This window comes from Podarcis melisellensis (assembly GCF_964234715.1).
Source record: "Podarcis melisellensis genome assembly, chromosome: Z".
Lineage (NCBI taxonomy): Eukaryota > Metazoa > Chordata > Lepidosauria > Squamata > Lacertidae > Podarcis > Podarcis melisellensis.
This window is the reverse complement of record NC_138547.1, coordinates 20390847-20414674: the sequence shown is the minus strand read 5'-3', so window position 1 is coordinate 20414674 and position 23828 is coordinate 20390847. Positions and strand designations below refer to the sequence as shown.

Below are 23828 nucleotides of genomic sequence, written 5' to 3'. Positions count from 1 at the left end.
TCGGGTGTCTTCCCGTGTAAAGACACGGGAAGACACCCGAGGACACCAAAACCTGCATTCCTGTACCCGTGAAAATCTACGAAAGCAAATATATATATATATATATAAAATCTACGAAAGCAAATATATATATATATATATATATATATATATATATGCAGGTTTTGGTGTCCTCGGGTGTCTTCCCGTGTAAAAGTTGGGGTGTCTAGGCGACGTTTCGACGAGGTCTCACTCGTCATCTTCAGGCTGGTGCTTTCGGCTTCTTGTTACTGGAACAGAGCAGGATCTCAGTGTTTGAGTTCCTATAAATACTGTTGAGGGGGTGTGGTGTATAGCCTCCAATGTTCTGGGCAGAGAGGAAGTTCCCAGGCTAGTGTGCCTTTTCTTCTTTTGTTCCTTAATTACTTGAGGGATATCTTGAGTGATTTCTTGAGTGATATCCTGAGTACCACTTAGGTGGGTCATTAGGTGTGGATTAGTTGCTAAAGTCTTTGTGTCTTGACCTCTTGAACTTTGTGAAGAGTTTTTCTGAGAAGATGGCTGTACTGCACTTAGTTGTGCTCTGGCTTGGCTTCGTGTATAGGGGCGAGCTGTGGTTTTGTGGCCTGTGTCAGCCAGATCTGTGTAGGGATTGCAGGGGGGTGCAGCATCCGGAGGTGCCACCATGGTTTGGCTACTGGATGGTGTCTGTAATTTATCTGTCCAGTAGCCAAACCATGGTGGCACCTCCGGATGCTGCACCCCCCTGCAATCCCTACACAGATCTGGCTGACACAGGCCACAAAACCACAGCTCGCCCCTATACACGAAGCCAAGCCAGAGCACAACTAAGTGCAGTACAGCCATCTTCTCAGAAAAACTCTTCACAAAGTTCAAGAGGTCAAGACACAAAGACTTTAGCAACTAATCCACACCTAATGACCCACCTAAGTGGTACTCAGGATATCACTCAAGAAATCACTCAAGATATCCCTCAAGTAATTAAGGAACAAAAGAAGAAAAGGCACACTAGCCTGGGAACTTCCTCTCTGCCCAGAACATTGGAGGCTATACACCACACCCCCTCAACAGTATTTATAGGAACTCAAACACTGAGATCCTGCTCTGTTCCAGTAACAAGAAGCCGAAAGCACCAGCCTGAAGATGACGAGTGAGACCTCGTCGAAACGTCGCCTAGACACCCCAACTTTTACACGGGAAGACACCCGAGGACACCAAAACCTGCATTCCTGTACCCGTGAAAATCTACGAAAGCATATATATATATATATATATATATATGATTGATTCATGAGTACAGAGAATTTGTGTGACAGCTCATCAGTCTTCCGACAGTGCAAAGCCCTTTCTTTGCTGCTAGAGCCTTTCTAAATCGTTAACGGTTGCTGTCCCCCCCCCATGCACACCTTACTCTTTTTTTTTAAAAAGGGGGTTTTTGTACAAGTAACATTGTTGGCACCCACCTGTCTTGGGAGGCAATGGAAGAGTGTTCCTTTGGGGGTGAAGTCAAACCGTTGGAGTTACAATTCTTGCTGTGGCTGAAGAGACCAATACGGGAGAGACATGTTTTATTGCAAGTAGGGTAGATGAAGGTGTCCAGTTTTGCCCCCGGGGTTCAAGTTTCTTTCTTTGGCTCATGTTAGAAGAGCCCTCCTAAATCAAGTCAGTAGCCCATCCAAGTGCAGCATCTTGTCCTCACAGTGGCCAACCAGATGCCTCAATGGGAAATCTGCAAGCAGAACCCGATCACAAGAGCAACTCTCCCCTCCTGTGGTTCCCAACAACTGGCATTCGGAAGCACTGCTCCCTGCAGCTGTGGCAACAGAGCATAGCAACTATGGCTGATCGCCCTTGATAGCCGTCTCCATGAATTTGTCCAATCCTCTTTTAAAGCTATTCAAGTTAGTGGCCATTTCTGCCTCCTGTGGGAGGTAAGTTTCATGTAGTCAAGTCCTAAGCAAGGTGGAGGGCATCAAAGCTCTTTTCACACTGTGTCTGACCAGGGTTACCTGGTGCAAAAAAGAGTTTTCAAGCTTTCCACCTTGCTGGGCCGGTTCTGAAATTCCTGGGGGTGCTCTCTCCCCCTTCATACCTAGCTGTGGGGTGGTTCCAATGGTTTGATTATAGCAATTTTCTTGCATATGTGGAGCCCTTGGAACCAATGCCCTGATTAAGAAGAGATTGTACTGTATTTGAACATTGGGGATTTTTTTTCTTCAGATCAGTGGCTTACATATCCTCCTAAGGATGAGACAGCTAAAGCTGTATTTTTGTCAATATTGTTTTATTTATTTTTTAGGGGAAAGGGCTAAACATGCCGGTGTGATGTTACTTTCTTGCCTCAAATCTTCTCAGAAACTCTTGGTGGTTTGGTGGCCAGACTACTAAGGCTAAATATACCTGAGGCCAAAACTCTTTCCAAAAATAACCTTGTCTGTACAGTTCTTTGATGCAATTATGATTTTAAAAGTGAACCCTGTGGCACTTTTGTTGCATGTTGGAATAGGGATCTGACAGACCAGGGTTCAAATCCCCACTTAGCCATAAATCTCACTGGGTGTGACCTTTGTGCTTGTCACTGCCGCTCAGCCTAACATACTTCACAGGGTTGCTGTGTGGATAAAATGATGAGAACTATGAAATGCCACCTTGAGCTTCATGGAGCAAAAATGGGATATAAATGCAATAAAAAGTAGAAATAACAAATGAAATTGGGACATAAGCATTGTCAGGCACTTTGTTGGATTTGGCCAGGGATAGGCCATCTCATATTTTGGAAACTTGCAGCAGAGTGACAGAGTTGGTGCTGAATGTGGCTTGACTTCCTTATTCTGCTTCTGTAGCACCTTTCATCCATGTTTGGATAAAGGTCTCTTCAATTTCTCTCCATTGCTTTCTGTTGTTTCCTGAATCCGCACAAGCCCCTCTTCTAGCTTTAGATCAGGAGTCAGCAAACTTTTTCAGCAGGGGGCCAGTCCACTGTCCCTCAGACCTTGTGGGGGGGGGGCAGATTATATTTTGAAAAATAATAATAATGAATGAATTCTTATGCCCCACAAATAACCCAGGGATCCATTTTAAATAAAAGCACACATTCTACTCATGTAAAAAACACCAGGCAGGCCCCACAAATAACCCAGAGATGCATTTTAAATAAAAGGACACATTCTACTCATGTAAAAACACGCTGATTCTAAATCCATGGGACGGATTTAGAAGGCAATAGGGCCTTAGTTTGCCTACCCATGCTTTAGAATCTATAGTTTATATGGTCCACCCATCACATACATGGTCATCCCCTTGGCCTTTTGAAATTGTAGGGTCTCCACACTAGCACTGCTTTACTCCATTGGCCTGCGTTGTCTCAGGCCACATGCCCACTTTAACTTCGCATTCTTTCCCACTGCATCCATAACTTTTGATCTTTGTCGTATACAGTTATTATCTTTTAATGATAATTCAATAACATTGTACTTTCCATGGTATGTCCTGTTCCTGTTGCTCTGTCGTGGTCCAGTTCTCCGCTCCATAACGCCATCACAGGTAACAGGCACATACTAAATACTTCGGCTTTGAAATCACTGTGCTATAATCTCTTCTGGAGGGAAAAGTATCATATGACAGAGCATGGGAAGTACAGATTCTATCCCATATGAGCATTGAAGGAAAGGACAATGGGCCTTTTATTGGTGGGCTGCACTCTGGAAGTGTCACAAGGAGCTTCATTGTGAGTAGGATTGAGTCACAGATGGTGCTGAGGATGGGAGACTGCCCTACTTTTCGCCCAGCGCTTGTTGGCCTCTGAGGAGATGGGCCACATGGGCTGCAGAAGGGGCAGCAGCTGTTCCCTTCCAGGAGGACTTTGACCTTGCCTGGTGGAGGCACCATTGACCGGCTTCCATGCCTGCCTCTCACACATCATTTTCAGTATGAGAACAACAGGGAGAAGAATATGCCAAAGAGGGTTGGGGCGAGAACACAGCTCTGTTTCACACTGCTCTTTATAGGGAAGGCGTCTGAGGATGGGCCCTCATATCAAGGGTTTCCCATTGTAAACACAAGATGTTAGACTAGATGGGCCATTTGCCTGACCATCTTAGGTCTTATTTTTCTTACAATTGACAGAGACTGAGTCTTGTGAAATTTAAAGCATAGGAGAGTACCCTCTTGCTGAGAGCTAAGAAGTTCTGGTGTGCACACCTTGGGTTCAGTGATTGGGAAAAAGGCAGAGTATAGATTCAAGAAAATAAATATATAAAACTAAGCACCCTGCACCTGTCTGCTGCGTACGTTGAACACAAATAGTGCATTTGCTCTCTGGAATGCAGATATAATCAGTTTTGTTTCTTTCATCAAGGAAGCAATCTAATCCCGCAGGGCCATTTCCTCGTTCCTTTGCTTGATTAATCTGTTATTGTCTGTCCTGCAGTGGCTTCTGGCCATGACGGGCTTTTCAGAAGGCTTAATAGGCTGTTTAATCTCACAAAATATCTTACTGTATTTGTAACAGAGGAGTTCTACCCCAAACACAGTCTGTTACATGTGCTGTCTGGGTTAGGATATGTTTTGGTGGTGGCAGTGGACTGACTGCTAAAAAAAAAAAATCCACAGGCTGCTTACATGCTTTAAAAGCAAATTGTCTGCTTCACCAAGCAGAAAAGAGATATTGCAGAGAAAATGTGGGTGTTGGGCTTTGCAACTGACATTAAACTATGGAACTCCCTCCCACAGGAGGCAGTGATGGTCACTGACTTGGAAAGCTTTGAAAGAGGATTAAGTATAAGAACCTAAGAGCCTTTATATGTACCACCCTTTTCCTCCAAGGAGCTCAAGGTGGTGCCCATTTTATCCCCACAACAACCCTGTGAGGTAGGTTAAGCTGAGAGGTAATGATTGGCCCAAGTGGGCTTCCTGAATGAGTGAGGTCTCCCCCAGTCCAGCATTCTTAATCACAACACCATGCTGGAGGGCTGGAGTGGTCTCTACAGCTGCCACCTTCTGGCTTTGGGCTGCTGCTCTTCAGCTCCCCAGTTATTCATGTGCCACCAACATCAAGAATTCATGACTTTAATAGGTTGTCTGTGGGGCTTCCTTTGAAGATTGTTCCACTATCTCTTCAATTATTGGAAAAACCTCCTTGCTGTCTAGTCCATTCCTGAGCATGGTTCAAAATGTTTAAAATACAGTTTAGGACCCAGGTACACCAAAGAGAGCCGTTTTCAGTGCCAGTCAAAGCTCTGTTTATTCTCTAGGCTTATTATTTTTAACAAGCTGTAGCATATTAAATCTTTATCCCCCCCCCAAGTATTTTATCTTGTTTGCTACTCTGGAAACTCTGCTGCATGAATAAATACTCTGCAGGAAAAAAATAGCTATGCAGTTTTCTCTTGCATGCATACAACAGCACATGAAAGGATGTCCTGGGGCTGAGCTCAGGATCCTGGAGCCTGAATGTGCATTTGTGTACATGAAGTACACAGTTCCAAGCACAAAAAGTCATGCTCCAGACATATTCAGTAAATTATGTCTTTGCTTGAGGTTCTGGCAACAGGTCTACAAATTTTATCGGTTTTCGTTCTCTCAGTTCCTGCAGCTGGCCCACTTTAGCTGGCTGGTTGTTTTAAAACAAAAATGTGTTCTCTCCCTGCTCACTAGGCAACTGTAATTTATCTCTAAATACTAAATGCCTTTAAAAAATTAGAATGTTCATTTGCTCAGGCTTTCTGTAAGCTTAAGGGCCTCATTTATGAGCATGATTGCAAGTGTGTGTTTCTGAAACACACACACACACACAATTTCCCAAGAGGTTTGTGGCTACAGATTTATTTTTTGCATTTACTGTATATCCCACCTTTTTCTCCAAGGAGATCAAGGTGACCTACTTGATTCTCCCCCTCTTCATTTAATCCCCACAACAACCCTGTAAGGTGGGGTTAGGCTGAGAGGCAGTGACTGATGTGTTTTCGTGATTTAGTAGTATATAAATATTCTGGGCCTTTTTTCAGCTGGAACTCAGTTCTAGCCCCTTTCAGGTGGGCGCTCTTACCATTATAAGAGAACAAGGGAGGCGTTCATAGTGAGTTCCGACACCTCTTTTTCCAGAAAAATAGCACTGTGAATATTTATTATAACTAACTAAATAAAATAAAGTCTACATGATAAGGGAGCTAACTGGAAAAAGGCTCAGTATGGGAGAAAGGAGAAGAAACGTGCTTTAATTACTGCATCTTCCCCGGTTCCTTGTAGAATGAGTTTGTTTGGTTTAAAAAATGTTCTGGGGTGCAGTGGGAGGGCATCTGCTGAAGTCTGGCTGTTTCCTCACTGCCATTGTCTTAATCAGATTAACAGCCTGCTCATAAACTCCAAAAGGCCTAGGCAACTGGGATGCTAGACAGCTTTTCATATACTGTACTGTATATTTTTTCCACAGGTTGTTGCCAGGAATCCCACTCACTCCTCCTCTCCTTGCCTCCTCCCCCTCCTCTTCAAACCCCCATAGCTGTCTGAGTGCAGATGAAGAGCAGGCAGGGCTTGTGCAAGTAGAAATTGCCAAAAACACCATATTTATACATATGTGGCTGGAACAATCCAACCGCGTGGAAACCAAGTGGGAACAACGTGTGGTGGGATTGTGTCTCTCCCCCCCCCCGCCCCCTTTGCAACCTGGTGTGTGAAAAGCTTTTCCATATCCATTATGTCATGTTGCATGAAAGCACAAGTTTGTAAGATCTCTCTCTGATAAAGGGCCCCCCGAATTACCTTGTTGTTCTACATCCCCCTTTCCTGTGTCTTTTTCAGGGATCTTTCCCCCCTCATTTTAAAGTCCCAGCTCATGCCAAGACAAATCTGACTTGGCTAAGTGTGTGTCTATTAAGAGTATAATCCCAGTGCAAATGTAACCTCTTTCATACTGGTTCACTGATTTTTTGCAGCCTTTATACTTGAGTCACTGCTGGACTTTTTCCACACGATCCAGAATCAGACTTTGAAACTTGTTCCCGAGGAGGCAGTGATAGCCACCAATTTAGATGGGCATGAAAAGAGGATTAGACAAATTCATGGAGGGAGCATCTTTTTTAAAAACATACCTAAAAGATGCACAAAATAACCTTTTTATAGATGGATATGTTCAGGACTGTGTACCCTGTTAAAAATGCACATACAAAATTCATATTTGGTTTTTTTGTCCACCTTTTGTGTATTCTTTCAAAAATTCTGCACAAAAGTGACTGAAAAAATCTAAGACTGGAGAACCAAAGGGGCTGAAGCTCACGTCCAGGTTCGGCAAATTTAAGTGGAATTAGGGCGCATTTTTACAATTGCAGCACCAGTTCTATAAAAAGGATACCATTGTAAATGTTTTAATGAGAAAAAGTTAGAGATTTAAGAGTGCTTTTTCAAATGCACTAATACACCACATCTCCCATTGTTTGGTCATTCTCCCCCCACCCCCACCCCTTTCCAGCTGTGGGATGAGAAAGAGAATTTCAGTCCCAATATAGTCTTTTTGCTTAACTTGCATAATATAGGAACAGGAAGTGCAGCTCTAGTTCAGTTTTAGCATGCCTTTCCTCCTTCATATCTCCTTCTCTCAGTGGCAAAAAGTAGAATGTGGAATATACATCTGTGGTACAGTAATAGTATTTTAAATTTGTTGCAGTTCTGAGTGCTCCTATGTTTGTTTTCACAAACCCTGGGGAGATCCCCCAAAGAGCTGCAAAAGGCGCTAAAGGACAACTGGAATGATAAAAGCCACCAGAGGAAAGAACGACAATGGACTGGGGCTTTTACTGTTTCAATGTCCCAGCTAAACATTAGCAAGAACTTTCTGACAATAAGAACTGTTCAACTGTGGGATGGACTCGGTTGTAAGCTGGTGGACTCTCTTTCTGTGGTGGATTGTAAGCAGGTGTTGGGTGGCCATCTGTCAGGGGTTCATTAGCTGTGATTCCTGCATTGCAAGGGGTTTGACTGGATGACCCTTGGGGATCCCTTCCAACTGTGCAGTTCTATGCTTCTTAGTTTACCAGAACGAAAACCCAAAACACAAGGATGGTGATAAGGCTGAACTTTAAATTGTGGATGGTTGGAAAGAATCCCCCCCCCCCCACTTTCAGGGAGTGGCTGGGTGTTGAGCCAAAGCATGGTTTGTAGTGCCAGTGTGTGGACGCCCAGGGAGAAGATGACAGCCACTAGGTGACATTATAGAAGTTTATAAAATCATGCATGGCATAGAGGAAGTGGATAGAGAAAAGTGTCCCATCCCCCCCCCCCCGCCCTCTCATAAAATTAGAGATTGCTGGTGCCCAGTGATGCTGAATGTTGGAAGATTCAGAACAGATAAAAGGAAGTAATTCTTCACACAGCACAGAGTTCAGCTGTGGAACTTGCTCTCCCAGGAGGTAGTGATGGCTATCAACCTAGATAACTTTCAAAAAGGATTAGACAAGTTCATGGATAGGGCTGTGGAAGGCTACTAGCCGCGATGGCTATGCTCTGCCTCCATAGTTGGCGGCACCTGTGCTTTTGAATACCAGTTGCTGGAAACCATAGAAGGTGAGTATGTTTTGCTGCTTGAATCCTGCTTGTGGGTTTCCCACAGACATCTTGTTGCTTAGTGTGTGGTCTGAATCTGGAGCTCTAGTGCTTTGTTCCTCAAATGTGACTTTAAAGCTTGATGTTAAGGAGGACTGCTTAACCACAAGCCTAGGTTAGATTATGCATAAAGCCAAACCTTGGTGTAAGTGTGATGTAGCAGTTGAACTACAAAAACTGAGGTTTGAGCTTCCTCTGTCATTCAAGCCAGGCTGTGGCTCTTCTTGGACACTAATCCATGGTAGTAAATGAATGAGCCTTGGGCTTCCAGTTCCATAGCAGCAGGAAGGAGATCAGAAGCATCTGTGTTGGGTTACCCACACCTTCCCATTTATGTGTTCCAGTGAACCATAATTAGATGTGACAGCTGAGGCCAATCCTAAAATGAAAGAAGAGCGAAGATGTGATCCCAAGGTTCACCTGAGCCCATTATTGTAAGGTTATACTTTGGATCGGACCAATGGCTAATCTAGTCCAGCATCCTCTTCCCACAGTGACTAATCAGATGCCCATTATGGGAAACCTGCATGCAGGATTCAGGCACCAGTGCCCTCTGCCCTCCTGTGGTTTCCAGCAACTGGTATTCAGAAGCATTGCTGCCTCCAACTGTGGAGGTAGAGCACAGCTGGTTGACATGGATCAGCAGTCAATGGGAGAAGAATTGATTCTTCCATGCCCTGTGTAATTTTATGGAAGCACAAGGTGTGGGGGATGTGCAGCCTGTCAGATGACTTTAGAAAAGGATTACACAACTCAGGATTAACCAAAGTGTCTGGAATTTCAGAACGCTGTGCAAAAATGAAATTGGAGCCTTAAGAATAAAAAGGCAAGATGCTTTAGGAAAGCAGAAGGGAAAGTAAAGTATAAAGAGAGGAGGGTCAGAAGGGAAAAGTTAGCATGAGCAGATGTGTGTGTGAAGTTGAACACAAAAACAGATGATGGGAATTCTGTGGCAGTCTTTGGCCAGACAAGAAGCTTAGATAAAAATGAAATAATAATACTACATAACTATCTATTATTTAAGAGAATTAAAACTATTAAGTTCTGTTAAAGATAGAGGTAATAGCAACAATAAAAACATTGCAGCACCGCAAATCTAGGAAGGTAATAGTTGTGTACCAGGTTTGTGCTGTGCCATAAATAGGTCCTCCAACTTCCTCTCAGAAAAGCCTTCCATGCCTCCTTCTCCTTACCAAATTTTGATGGGGGAAAGATTTGAAGCTTTAACATATCGTTGGGAGATAACACAGTGTGTTTCTTTCCCAGTAAACGTAACTTGTGTTGCGACGCCAAGGTACCCTATGTTTTCTTTGCCTGATTGATGCATCTATATACCGTTTTTTGCTCCAAGCATAGGCTAAGAGACAGTGACTGGTCTCCCAGAACTTATTATGACACTCTAACCACAACACCACACTGACTCTCATTTGTGTCACCTTCAGGCCGTGTTGTGATGCATGCTATGACATCACAGCATGGGTTAGGCGGCAGCAGATGTTATGAGGCGGAGGCTGAGTTAGCAGCTCGGGCCCTGAAGACAACAGCCATAGCCACGTCTTGCTTCTTACTGTCATGAGAGAGCAACTGTAGAGAGAATTCTGCTGCCCTCACATCCTGGTTTTCAGGCCTTTGGTCTTGACCAAAGGACCTGGGCCTAAAGATGCGCTTCCCAAACTTTTGTGGAGGGTCTTTCCCCCCCTGGTTCTATAAACTCATCCCCAATACCACCACACTACTTTACCACACCCTATTAAAAACATTATTCAGAAGTGGAGGAAAGTCACATAGGTGTGGTATTTTATGTTCCTTTTGTCCTTACTTTTTTGGTTTATTTTGTGGTTGTGTGTATCTTATTGATTCGTTGGTTTGTTTGTAAGTACGCCTAAATAAAACATCTTTTTTTAAAAAAACATTATTCAGAAGTTATCAACACAATAAAATTCAAAACAGGAACATCTATTCAAAATCCGATCAAAATGGTTTCATTTAACAAAACTGATGCAGCGATACCAGGTTTTCAGTCTGATAGTCGTTTATACCTCCAGCACCTCCCTGCCGCCCCCTTGCCTCTCAGGATTTGAGGTAATCCCACTGCTCCTAGGGGGCGCAAATCCCCCCCCCACTTTGGAATCCACTGTTCCAAAGTCTGCACCAGGCTGATCTTTATCATTATTGGTTCCATGTACCCATTTTTTATTTATTTCAGGAATAATCCCCAAGTTTTCTGGAATTAGATCTTTCAGACCGAGCTTTTACTCTGTCTCAGTTTCTGGGATCCAAAATCTGTTTGTTTTATTTGTGCATCTCTCTTTGCTCTGGAGCCAGGGTGAAGAATAATACTTTGATCTTCCTCCAAGCTCACAAGGAGGGGGAACCAAATGAAAATGGGTGTATTCTGTGATGAAGGGCCCAGTTTAGCTGGACTGGCTCATTACAACCCTTTCTCTTTTCATCTTTCTGTTGTTTTAATGAGAGACCAAAGGACACAAGCTGCTCTTCCCAGGCCTACACTTTGTAAAAATCGACTTGGCAAGCAAATAAATCATGGAGGTTTTGCTTCTCGGGGCTGCGAGCTGAGGCAACCATACGCCTCAACACCAGTCATTGGAAACCACAGAATGGAGGGCGGGGAAGCTGTTCTGGTACTTGACTCCTGCTTTCTTCCTTCCCACAGAGGCATCTAGTTGGCCACTGTGGGGCCAGGATACTGGATTAGATGGGCCATTGGCCTGATCCAGCAGAGGTCTTATGTCCTTATGCTTATGAGCATTATGTGACTTTCCTTCTGGAAATGTTTTGATTCCCACAACAACTCTGTGAGGTCTGTTCGACTCAGAGTTCAAAATTTCCAAGGTGCCAGGCGCATTTTGCCACTGGCATGGGTCCATTTGTGTCTATGTGGAGATTTCTGGGCACCAGGCTGGCGACTACAGATTAAAAACCTCCGCCTTAGTCCATAGCCAATACCATTTCCATTTCTGTATATCTTGAGTTTCTAACCCTGGTTAGACTGAGAGGCAGTGACTGCCGCCCAAGGTCTCACCCAGTGGACATCATGGCCAAGTAGGGATTTGAAACTGGGACTCCCAAGTCACAGTCTAAGTCACTCTAACCACTACACCTCACTGGCAGTCTGCAGCACAAGATGGTCAGAAAGCTGAATGCAGTTTACTTCCTTCTGGGCATGGTAGACCAGAGGATGGTCAAGAAAGATAGAACTTTCTTTATGTACGCTACTACAGCAGCGAGGATTCTGTTGGCAAAGCACTGGAAGACACAAAATCTACCCACATTGGAAGAATGGCAGACGCAGCTGATGGACTATATGGAGTTGGCTGAAATGACTGGCAGAATTCGAGACTCGGGAGAAGAAGAAACGGAGGAAGTTTGGAAAAATTTTAAGGACTATTTGAAAAAGCATTATAAGTTGTATGAATGTTAAAAAATGCTCCTTTCTAGGAAGGTATATCTTCAGTATCGGCAAATTTCTGAATTGATAAATAAGACACTATAAGACAGAAGTGAGGTAACGAAATATTTTTATTGTGTGGAAATTAAAAATTAATGCAATTGTATCGAAATGTTTACATCAGATAACACGATAAAATGGAAGATATATTGTTATGTATAAAACAAGTCAACAAATTGCTGAGGTTTTGGTTACACAGGGAATGCAGTGCTCGGGAGATGGGGGAAGTCCATTGGATTCATGGAAGTATGTATTTGAAAGTGGAAATTTGTTTATTAAAAACCTAATAAAATATTTATAAAAAAAAAAAAGAAAGCTGAATGCAGTTTAATTTAATGCTGGTACAGCTTTGTGGAAGGTGTTTCAGGGGTTGGTCAAGTAATTGAATGGGGGGGATATTATTGAGGCTAGAACAATGATGACCTCCCAACATGTTTGATGTAAGCATGCCTCTTTTAACTGCTTCCCCCACCCCCTGCCCAATTTTTGAGAGCCTGTGTGGTGTAGTAGCTGGTGTGTTGGACTAGGACCTGAGAGACCTGGGTTCGGTTCCCTCCATTCAGCCATGAAACTCATGAGGTCACCTTGGACCGATCACTGCCTCTCAGCCTAACCTACCTTGCAAGGTTGTTGTGGGGATTAAATGAGGACGGGGAAACCCATGTCTGCTGCCTCAAGCTCTTTTAATAAAAAGGTAGGATAGAAGTCCTATAAATAACAATAACTTTCATACAAAGGTCTTTTTCACCCTCTAGAAAAGCAGCAATGTGAGCAACCATGAAGCAGTGGACCTGGGACCTCTTTCCCCCCTAATCTTAATGTTAAAGCTTAATAAGCATTTTTCCTTTGTGTGCTGCGCTTATTATTTCGGAGGAAAGTGTGGAATCCAAAAGGTGCTGTGCCCGGTCTGCAGGAATGAAGCTTCTACAAATTTTAATTGCCAGTTTTGCATACTTATCTCTGCAACCTTTCCATCTTTCCTAGATTACTCCTTGGCTGTACAGAAATTCTCCCAGACTCTCCAGTCCTTTCAGTTTGACTTTATTGGGGACACCCTGACAGATGATGAGATTAACATTGGTAAGTGCTTCCGTGTGTGTGTGTGTGTGTGTGTGTGTGTGTTGCTGCTTGAAAATGCTGACACACTAATCATGAAGTTCCTGGGAAGTCCGTTATTGATAACATTCCTGGATTTAGGACACTTCATCGCATCCTTGGGTGATTTCCAACAAGTGGCATTTAGAAGCATTGCTGCCTCCAACTGCAGAGGCAGAGCATAGCCTTCATGGGTAGTAGCTCTCAACAGCCCACTCCTTCTCCATGAATTTGTCCAGTCCTCTTTTAAAGACAACCAAGAATTCGTGCAATTGGCAAAAAAGCTGGGTTAATGAAAACCAAGCTAATTTTGTGGGGGGCGGGGTGGGCACCCCTGCACTGTTTCCTTTAAAAGCCATTTGGGGAATTATCTGCCTCTAACTGCTGCTGTTCCACCAGCGGTTTTGGAGACTGGAAACTGCTGCTACGGTGATATGAGAAGCTGAGAGCTGTGATCAAACGAGCTGGAAAGTCTTAGCACTCTTGGAAAACTCTGGAAATGATAGGAAACAGGCAGATAGTGTCATGCTAAGATGAGTCAGAGGAAGAGCAGGAACACAGGGATGATCCTGAAAAGTCATGAAGATTCCGCTGTTTTATCTTTGTTTCAGCCTTGTGATGTGTGACAGGCATGGGGACATAAATAATGGCAAAGGCCACTTACTTGCCACCTTACTTGAGGTGGTGGACTTCCTTCCCCATCTCCTTCAAGGCATTCTTGTTGCTGCAGGATGTTCGTTCCAACTGATCAAACCTTTTGGCTCATTGTTGCAGCATGCAAGAGAGATTGACGGATCTGTCATTTCTGGTCAGGCCACTATCATAGTTCAGTTAAGAAATCCTTGGCATAAGAACATAGCAAGAGCCTGCTGGATCAGGCCAATGGGCCGTTTAGTCCAGCATCCTGTTCCCACAGTGGCTGAATAAATGCTCCAGTGGGAATCACAGGAGCAGAACCTGAGCACAAGAGCCCTCTCCCCTCCTGTGGCTTCTAGCAACTGGTATTCAGAAGTATTGTTGCCACCAACTGTGGAGGCAAAGCAGAGCCATCCACAGCATCCCCCTCCCTAAATTTGTTCAACCCTCTTAAAGGCATCCTGATTGGTGGCCATCACTACCTCCTGTGGGAAGGAGTTCCACAGTCTAACTACGCCCTGCATGAAGGAGTCATTTTCTTTCATCCGTCCTAAATCTCCCAACATTCAGCTTGTCCCAGCATTCAACACTAGACTGCGAGTTCTAGTGTTATTTGGGGTGTGTGGGTGTGTGACATATAGAACGAAAATAAATAAAAATGATCTGTGTGCCATTGCAGTACATAATTTGCAACCCCAGAGAGTCAGTCCCAAGTAACTCGTTTTTGTTCTTTTCGCTCCTTCGTAGCTGAATCCTTTAAGGAGTTTTCAGAGCTGCTTCAAGAGGTGGAACTTGAAAGATCAATGATGGTGAGTATAGGCCGCCCTTTGTTCCTCCATTGGCATAATTACACTTAAGGGCTGTAGTCAAAGTGAGTGCATTCAGATTGAATCCAAATTCTCACTTGGCCTTGAAGCTCACTGGGTGTGACTGGGGGCCAGTCACCACCTCTCACCTAACCTACCCCACTGGGTTGTTGTGAATGAGGAGGGGGAGAACCATGTACACCACCTTGAGCTCTTTGGAGAGAAAAAATGGGGATTGAAATGCAATAAATAAAAGTTCATTAATTATATGTTGCCTTGCTTTCTTACTTTTATCTACAGGTGCAAAATGCTAGTGATTTACTGATCAAACCGCTGGAAAACTTCCGCAAGGAGCAAATTGGATTCACCAAAGTAAGCTAATTCCCCCTGCCCCCTTCAATTTGTACTTAGGAACTTATTTGTAAATTTATATATTTAGCAATTTATAGAGCGCTAAAGGAAAAAAAAGGAAAAATAAAATAAAAACTTGTTGCATAAAGTAATTACGTAAAAACATTTACATAAAAATATTACGTGGGATATTTACATAGAATAGAGTAATATGTTTATCTGCTGAATACAGATAAAACCAGCAGAATTAAAAAACAAACAAACAGGCATACAGCCACACATCCAATAGACAGGTGACCATGCGTGCATGGCGCCAAACCTGGAAGTGACCCAAAAGGCATCTCCAGGAAGTGCTGAGAGGCACTTCCTGTCTGGAACCCTGGAGAGCTTCTGCCAGTCAGCGCAGACAGTGCTGAGCCGAATGGACTCATGGTCTGACTCAGCATAAGGCAGATTCCTATGTTCCAGGGGGCAAAAACTAGGGCAGTGGTTCCCAAAAAAAATCAAGCCCCCCTGCCCCCCCATAAACATGCCCCCAGTGCTACCCTACCTTATAAAAAGCATTTGCATGACCCACTAAAGAAGATAACACAATGGAAATTGTCAAAACAAAAAAAATCCTTCCAGTAGCACCTTAAAGACCAACTAAGTTAGTTCTTGGTATGAGCTTTCGTGTGCATGCACACTTCTTCAGATATCTGAAGAAGTGTGCATGCACACGAAAGCTCATACCAAGAACTAACTTAGTTGGTCTTTAAGATGCTACTGGAAGGAATTTTTTTTGTTTTGACTATGGCAGACCAACATGGCTACCTATCTGTAAATGGAAATTGTGTTATTCACAATCTAGTGAATAACAATCTTGCTTCAAAATCTAGTTAAAACTATTGAATTTAATGAATTAGAGCAAAACTGATGCTCTTGATCCAATGATACCAGCTTTTCTAATTCTGATGGTCATTTACATATCCAGCACCCCTCCCCCACCCTTTTGCCTCTTAGCACCCGGCTAAGGTAATGAAGGGGCATTACCACCTGTTTTGTAAACCATGGGTCAAGAGCCATTGTTCAAATGCAGTCGTCTGCTGGTGTAACAAAGATGGAAAACCATTCTAAATTCATCATTAAAACTTTATTACAGAAAATGCAAGCAGGGTCAAAACACTCTCTTCCCTGTACCCTCCGTAAAGCAGTCTCTCATAGAGTGTAAAAGTTCGCTTTGTCCAGTACCAAAAAGTCAAAGTTCCCCATTAGTCAGCAGGCTAAAGAAATTGGCTGTGGACAAGTGCTTGAAATGGAGACTTCTTGGCGAACACACAAGCTTGGATTCAGCCCAGCTCATCTGGAGTCATTGACATTTTAAGTTGCAGACAATAACGCTTGACACTTCGCCTCCTTCCTTGTCTCTGTTTCCAGACTTCAAAAGTTTAAAACAAACTGCCATAGTGGAGATAATGCTAAGGCTGTTGTAGCTTCTCTTTGGGTGTTCACAAACAGGGAAGTGAGAGTGACCGCACTCATTTGGCCCTAAGAACATAAGGAGAGTCCTGCCGGATCAGGCCAGTGGCCCATCTAGTGCAGCATCCTACTGTCACAGTTGCCAGTCAGATGCCCCAATGCAAGCAGGATCCAAGCACAAGCCCCCTCCCCATCTGTGGTTTCCAGCAGCTGATATCAAGAAGCATTACTGCCTCAACTGTGGAGGCAGAGCATAGCCATTCTGGCTAGTAGCTGTCCATAGCCCTCGCCTCATCCATTAATTTGCCTATTCCTCTTTTAAAGCCATCTAGCTTGGTTGCCATCACTGTCTCCAGTGGCAGAGAGTTCCATAGTTAAAACTATGTGCTGCATGAAGAAGGACTCTTCTGTGTCCTGATTCTTCCCTGGATGTCTGGGAATTCTAGTGTTTTGGGAGAGGGAGAAAACTTTACTCACTTTCTGTGTGCCATGCATAATTTTATAAACTTCTATCATGTCGCCTCTTCTTCACTTTTTCTCTGAGCTAAAACGTCTCAAACATGTGGGAGTCATGTTAAAAAGGAATTTAGTGAATATTGCAGTAGTGCAAATTAACAGCACCAACTTCTTTGCATCGTTTTTTAAAAAACATAACCAAATTCCATAGCACATGGAAGGCAACAAATTTACTTTATCTTAATTGAAACATAGGAACATAGGAAGCTATACCGAGTCAGACCACTGGTCCATCTACTCTGAGGGCAGCAATTGCTCTCCAGGATTTCAGATAGGGTGTATCTCGTAGGCGATGGTGGGGATTGAACCTGGGATCTTCTGCATGCAAGGCAGATGCTCTACCACTGTGCTATGACTCTTCCCCCTAAAACAGATGTTTCAGCAGTGGGATTCAAGCCCACGCCTCCATATAGAGAACAGAACGCCCAGCCCCACTCTTGGGACGGCTCAGTTATCCTCCTTGAGTCTAGCCAACCCCCTGCAATGCAGGAATCATTTTGCCCAACATGGCACTGCATAATGAAGTTCCACCAGACTGCAAATAAACGTTCTTAGTTTTCTACCTGGGAATCTGCACCTCAGGCATTATCTTCTCTGCTGGAACTGAGGTCCATGTTCTTTCGTACCACAAAGAAAAATTAAAGTCTCCTAGAGTTTTTCCGTAGCTGGGCGATTGAAATTCTGGCCCCAGCCAACATCCAAGTCAGAAGTTCCTTCGAGCACACATTTCCCACTTCTCCATCCCGTATGTTCAATAAAGTGAGTTGTGGTGAAGCCACAATAGTGCATTTAATTATTTTAGAGATTTCTTGATACACCTCATTCCAAAATTATGAGACCCATGAGCGCTCCCACTATAGGTGAATTGCTGCATGTTTTTGAGCATCTGTTTCTCATAGGAGGTTCTGAGGCTGTTCCCTGATCCCTTTACAGACACAAACTGCCTCCTGCTGTGCACAGATGTTTCCCCATTGGCCCTTTCTGTCTCAAACTACTTGTATTTTTTTTTAAATATTTATTAAGGTTTTCAATATGGGTACATAGATAACACACAGTATAACATATATCATAACATGTTTTCACAACTTCTTTGGACTCCCTCTCGTCTCCCGCTCAAACTACTTGTAAAGTGCTCCTCCTTGTGGCTGGGCTAGAGATCAGAAAGACCTTCCAAAAACTGCAGTGGTGGTTCCCAAACTTTTTCATGCCCCTGCCACCATGGTTCTATGATACCCCCCTACCCTACCCTTATACAATCATTGTTCGGAATAGCGGTTTGCATGACCCACTGAGGAAGACAGTAACACAATAAAATTCGGAACTGTAACAATTAGCTGCACATTTATTCAAAATCCAATCAATTGCTTAGCTTAATTGATTCAACAAAACTGATGCCGGCTTTTCAAAGTCTGATAGTCATTTACATCTCCAGTGTTCCCTGCAACCACCTTGCCTCAGCACCTCATATGTAATCCCATTGTCCCCCAGGGTGTGTTACCTCCCACTTGGGGAACCACTGTTGTAGATAAACCCTTCAATAAACCCTTTGTGCATTGGTTGAGGTGGAGCAGCATTGGCCAACATGATGCTCTCCAGATATTGTTGGACCCCCAGCTCCCAGCAGCTCAAGCTGGCATGGTGTTATCCAAACCATGCAAAAATATATATAACAAATTCCAGGTGGCTCTGGGTGTGTTAACACCAACTCTGGGCATTCAGTAATGCTTATATAACCACTGGCAAGTTTCCCAATGGGAGAAAATATGCTCTCTAAAAATGGTTGGAGGAAGGTATCAGTTCTGCACATACAACCCTACACACAACCCTAGAATCATAGAACTGCAGAGTTGGAAAGGAACATCTGCTTCAACCTCCAGCAATGCAGGAATCTCCACCAACCGCTTTAAGTATCCTTAAGGCAGCTTAGTCCCAGTGATTTTCAGTGGGTCTTGGGTGGCGTAAGTCCAAGGGCTTGGTTTGTATATAAGATGAAATCCATCTGGCAGCACGTCCTAAGCTGCCAGCATATTGCAGCTGTTACAAAAGCCATATTGGATCTAGAATGGGCGATGAACTTTCTCTTTAATAGAAAAGCTGTTTTTTATTTCTTAGAAAGAGGCCGGCTGCCTGAAAATGCAATGGAGCAGATGGCCTCCTAGGCTCCTTTATATCTCCCCATTTTTAATTTTTTTTTGCAGTGAAGTTTACTAAAAGCCGTTTGTCGCTAGCACAGCTGGCTTTTGTGTGTGCCTAGATAAGGCTCCATTTGCACAAAGAGGAGTAACTTCTCCAGGATGATACCCCTTCAAGAGTGCAGTTGGGAGATGATAAGATAGCTGAATGCTTCCTCAGGGAAGAAGGGAAACCTCTCCATGTAGAAAGCTAGCATCTCTGGGTGAATGGGGTGGTGGAAAACGCCTCGCCATGATGCTATGTAGCTGCTTATAGAGGCAGGTAGCTTTCAGTCTTGTAGTCCTCCATCTCACCTTCCCCTATCCAGAAAGTTCTTCCTTATGAACGCCAAGGCCACACCATACATTTAAAGTGCTAGGATACCACTTCGAACAGTCGTGGCTCCCACCGATGAATTCTGGGAGCTGCAGCCCTGTTAAGGGGGCTGGGAATTGTTAGGAGCCCCAGCCAATCCTCTCACGGAGCTACAATTCCCAGAGTGGTTTAACAGTCACAGGAAGTACTGGGAATTGTAGCGTTGGAGGAAAAATAGGTGGCTACAACAATTATAGAGTAGTTTAATGATTGGTTCCTCTTCAGAGGAAACTAGAGTTTGTAGCACTGGGAGGAGAATAGAAGTCTCATGGAGTCATAGAACTGTAGAATTGGAATTCTATAAACCACTTAGTGTATTTCACCACATACTGGTCACCACCGCATAATTGTCCCTTTTATGGACCCCAAAATTGCTCCCAGAGCATTCCCCGCATAATAGTTGCAGGGGTGATTCTCAGCGCATGCATTCTCAGTATCAGTATATCTCCGTACATGGTCAGGGGGCAATGGCGGTTCTGAGGAGGCCCTCTATTCCTTCCCCACAGGACTACAATTCCCAGAGTGGTTTAGCAGTCAATCCCTCTTCATAGGAAGTCTGGGAACTGTAGTTATGTTGGGAAGGAAAAGGAGATCTCCTAACAACTTTCAGCACCCATAACAAACCACAACTCCCAGAATTCTTTGGGGTGAGCCAAGTCACAATCTTCGAGTCTTTCTTACTTCCCTACAGGGTGGTTGTGAAGTTAAAACATGGCCATTCTGAGCTGTCTGGATGAACATTAAGTGTACAAATTTTAGAAATATTGTAACCAGTGCTTGCTTCTGAGATTTTTTTTTTTTAAATCAAGCTTGGAATCATGTGGAAACATGTCCTTAATAAGAAGGATTCCTCTGTGCAAATGCAGAGCTCCTTTCCTTCACTACTAAAATTTTGCAGAGCCAGTGGAGAGTGCCTTTTAGGGTCAGGCTGGAAACCCCTGACATCTGTTCCTTAAAAATAGTACTTAACAGTTGCTCACAACACAATGATTTTGCATCTCCTCCATTTCTAGGAACGGAAAAAGAAATTTGAGAAGGACGGGGAGAGGTTTTACTCCATGTTGGATCGCCATTTGAATTTATCTTCAAAGAAAAAAGAATCCCATTTGCAAGAGGTAGGTGAAGAGGTTTTCAGCACCCGAGAACCATACTTTGTAAAGGTAGCCGTGCTGCTGTTGTATTAACATCCCCATTCTGTTTCTCACCTAGGCTGACATGCAGGTGGATAAAGAGCGGCATGTTTTCTTTGAATCTTCCCTGGAATACGTCTATCAGATCCAAGAAGTGCAGGAGAGCAAGAAGTTTAGTATTGTGGAGCCTGTAAGTGAACACCCCTGCAACCTTTGTTTCCCTCCAGATTGCGTTTGGCACTGAAGCCTGTGTCACATGCTACAGAAACTTAATCTCCATTGGACAGGAGTGGCATATAATGTCTTACTGCCTCTCTTGATGTTGTCTGTGGCTTGCAAAACCGTAATAAACAATAAAAAATGATGCACTGGTTGCCAGTTTGCTGCTGGATCAGGCTCAATATGTTAGTATTAGTATAAAACACCCGTAACAACTTGTGACCACCTTACCTGCAATATTGCCTTTCTCCATATGCACCCCCTTGATCTGCAGAACTGGCACTGTTTCAGGTGACACATACTCCCCATTCTGCATTTGTAAGAACTCAAATATTTTAATGGGACAGCACCTACACTCTGGAACTCCCTGCCTATTGACATCAGGCAGGTGCCTTCACTGCATTTTTTCCGGTGCCTGCTAGAAAATGTTGTTTTCTTTAGGCAAGCCTGTCCAGACATGTAGAATGTGGATGTCTGTTTCAATCTGTTTTTAGTGTGTTGCTGAGTTTATCTTCTGAGTGTTTGAGTTACTGAATTTTATTTTCCTTGCAAAGAGCTTTGAGGTTTCTTTTTAGTTATGCTGTGTATAAATTTCATGAAATGAATGAATGGACATATAAATAAATGAATAAATAAAACAAGACTTGCATATTCTCAGCTTTTATATATAAAGGCTGCAGAACCCAGTGCTCCTTGGCTCCGTTTTAGCGCAAAGTAACCACAAGTACGTTGAGAATAGATGTTGTGTGACCCGCACCTCCCGGTCACCATTCCCTTCATTAACTCCTTCATTTCACCCGACACCTGGAGATATTCTGTGTTTCCCAGAAGCCAGGGCAAGAGACTCTCAAATCCAGGTATGGGAGCATAACTAGGAGAAGCATTTGTTGTTCCTGATTCTGCATCATGCCCAAAGCCATTCTGGAATCTTTTATAGCACGCATTCTGGAATCTTTTATAGCAGGCACTAGTGGGGAATTCCAAAAGCAGAATCGAAACCAAAAATATTTGACTTTCAAATGGATAGTGTAATTTGTGAGTTTGGCCCTGTCGTGCTGAAAACGGGGTGAAGTCATCCTAAAATTACCTTTTGGTCCACCATCATGTTTCAAGATTGCACCTGTCATCCAAATGTTGACAAAAATGGCTGTCCCTACATTGAGAATCCTCTTGCTGAGTTTGGTTACGATAGGCTGAACCTGTGCCAGAAAACAGGCAAAGTCATGCCAAGGTCAGGCTGCTATCTTGATTCAAAACGGTGCCTGCCATCTGCCCCATAACTTACCTTGAGAGGTGTCCAGACCGATAGAGGACAGACAAACCCTTTTCCTGAATATGTAGCAGATGCTTCTTCAGAGAAGGAGATGTGTCCAATGTTTAAGCCTTTCTTGTCCAACTGTCAGAATAGAATCAGCAGGCTGGGAGGATTTTTACGCACTGTGATTCTGGATGCACAGATCTGCTGTTTAACTTAGAAAATGTTGCCTCTTTTGTTCACAGGTCTTGGCTTTCCTCCATAGCCTCTTCACCTACAACAACCTGACTGTGGAATTGACGCAGGATTTCCTGCCATATAAGCAACAACTTCAGCTCAGTCTGCAGAACGTGAGCTTGCTTCCCTCCATCCTGTCTTTCTTCCTCCTTCGCTCCTACTGCGGAAATGCTTAGTGCCATATGTCTTGTAAGAACATATGAAGAGCCTGCTGGATCAGGCCAATGGCCTGTCTAGTCCAGCATCCTCTTCACATAGTGGCTGAACTGTTACCTGTGCAAAATCTGCAAACAGGACCCGAGCACAAGAGCCTTCTCCCCTCCCTAGGTTTCTAGCAACCAGCATTCAGAAGCATTGCTGCCTCCAACTGCAAAGGCAGAGCATAGCCATTGTGGCTAGTAGCCTTTGATAGCTTCATCCTCTTCCATGAATTTATTAGTCTGCTTTTAAAGTCATGTAGTTTGGTGGCCATCACTGTCTCCTGTGGGAGGTAGTTCCATAGTTTAACTGCGTGCATAAGTATTTCTTGAATCTTCCTACGTTCAGTTTCATTGGATGTCCACAGGTTCTAATGTTATTGGGGCAGAGAAGGGGGGTTCTCTATCCACCTCTTCAAGGCCATGCATAATTTTATGAACTTCCCACCAGTTTCTGGACTACGGACTTGCAGTCTTTCCCAGGGTCCACTTTGACCAGGAATCTGCTGCATTGCAAATTGTGTTTCTTCTTCCATTCTTTTTGCAAGGCGACTTGATTCCCCATGTGGCTGCTTTGTTGCTAACAGAGGCCATCATCTGAGTAGTTGCCTTCCCACCTATCTCTTTTCAGCAGAGAGTTGTTTGTCCACACTTATTTCTGGCAACCAAGAGACCTGTGTGTTCTTGCTGTTTAGTGACTGCTGGAATGACTTGGGCACCAGCAATCTGGTGCCTTTGAGAAACTAGATAGAGGTGGAAGAGGCCCTCAAGGATCATCTGGCCCAGTGCTTGCAATCCAGGAACTCCAGGGAAAACCTGTGGCTATGCTTGGGTAGATGCAAGCAGGGAGAATGTTCTCAGCCTTTCCCCCATTCAGTGACTGCATTGACTGCATTGTGCTCAGGTGTTCCGTTCCAAGGGTTTTGCGTATACGGAAAAACCATCCCCTTAGAACTGCCCATGCACAAACATATTTACCTTTCTGGTGCTGGTGCCCCGACCAGGCCTCATCTGGTAAGCAAGGCAGAGAGCTTACAGTTTGTGTGCATTTAATTTGCGCAATTTCAACCTAGTAGCGCAAGGTTGAAATTGTGAAAGTTAAATGTTCATAAGTTGCAACTGTACTGTTTGCCACTACGTACTGCTGCCGTCCACTTTCTGTTACCTGTTTTTTTGATGCAGAGGGCTGCACTTGAGGGACTTTTTGTTCTCATCTTGCAAGGCAGCCCTCAGTCTATTATTTTTGAAGAGATGGTTTGAACTACAACTCCCTTCAGCCCCAGGCAGCATGCATTGTAGTCCAATCCATCCAGAAGA

General features: G+C 43.8%; 1 protein-coding gene across 2 annotated transcripts in view; it reads left to right on the top strand.

Moving 5' to 3' along the window:
- Nucleotides 1-23828, top strand: part of OPHN1 (oligophrenin 1) — a 120331-nt gene that overhangs the window by 24914 nt on the left and 71589 nt on the right. For both annotated transcript variants that reach the window (XM_081897802.1, XM_081897803.1), the window contains 6 exons: nucleotides 13049-13144; nucleotides 14543-14604; nucleotides 14902-14973; nucleotides 20487-20588; nucleotides 20683-20793; nucleotides 22323-22427. In XM_081897802.1, coding sequence (XP_081753928.1) covers nucleotides 13049-13144; nucleotides 14543-14604; nucleotides 14902-14973; nucleotides 20487-20588; nucleotides 20683-20793; nucleotides 22323-22427 — 548 coding nt within the window. The remainder of the gene's footprint in view (nucleotides 1-13048; nucleotides 13145-14542; nucleotides 14605-14901; nucleotides 14974-20486; nucleotides 20589-20682; nucleotides 20794-22322; nucleotides 22428-23828) is intronic.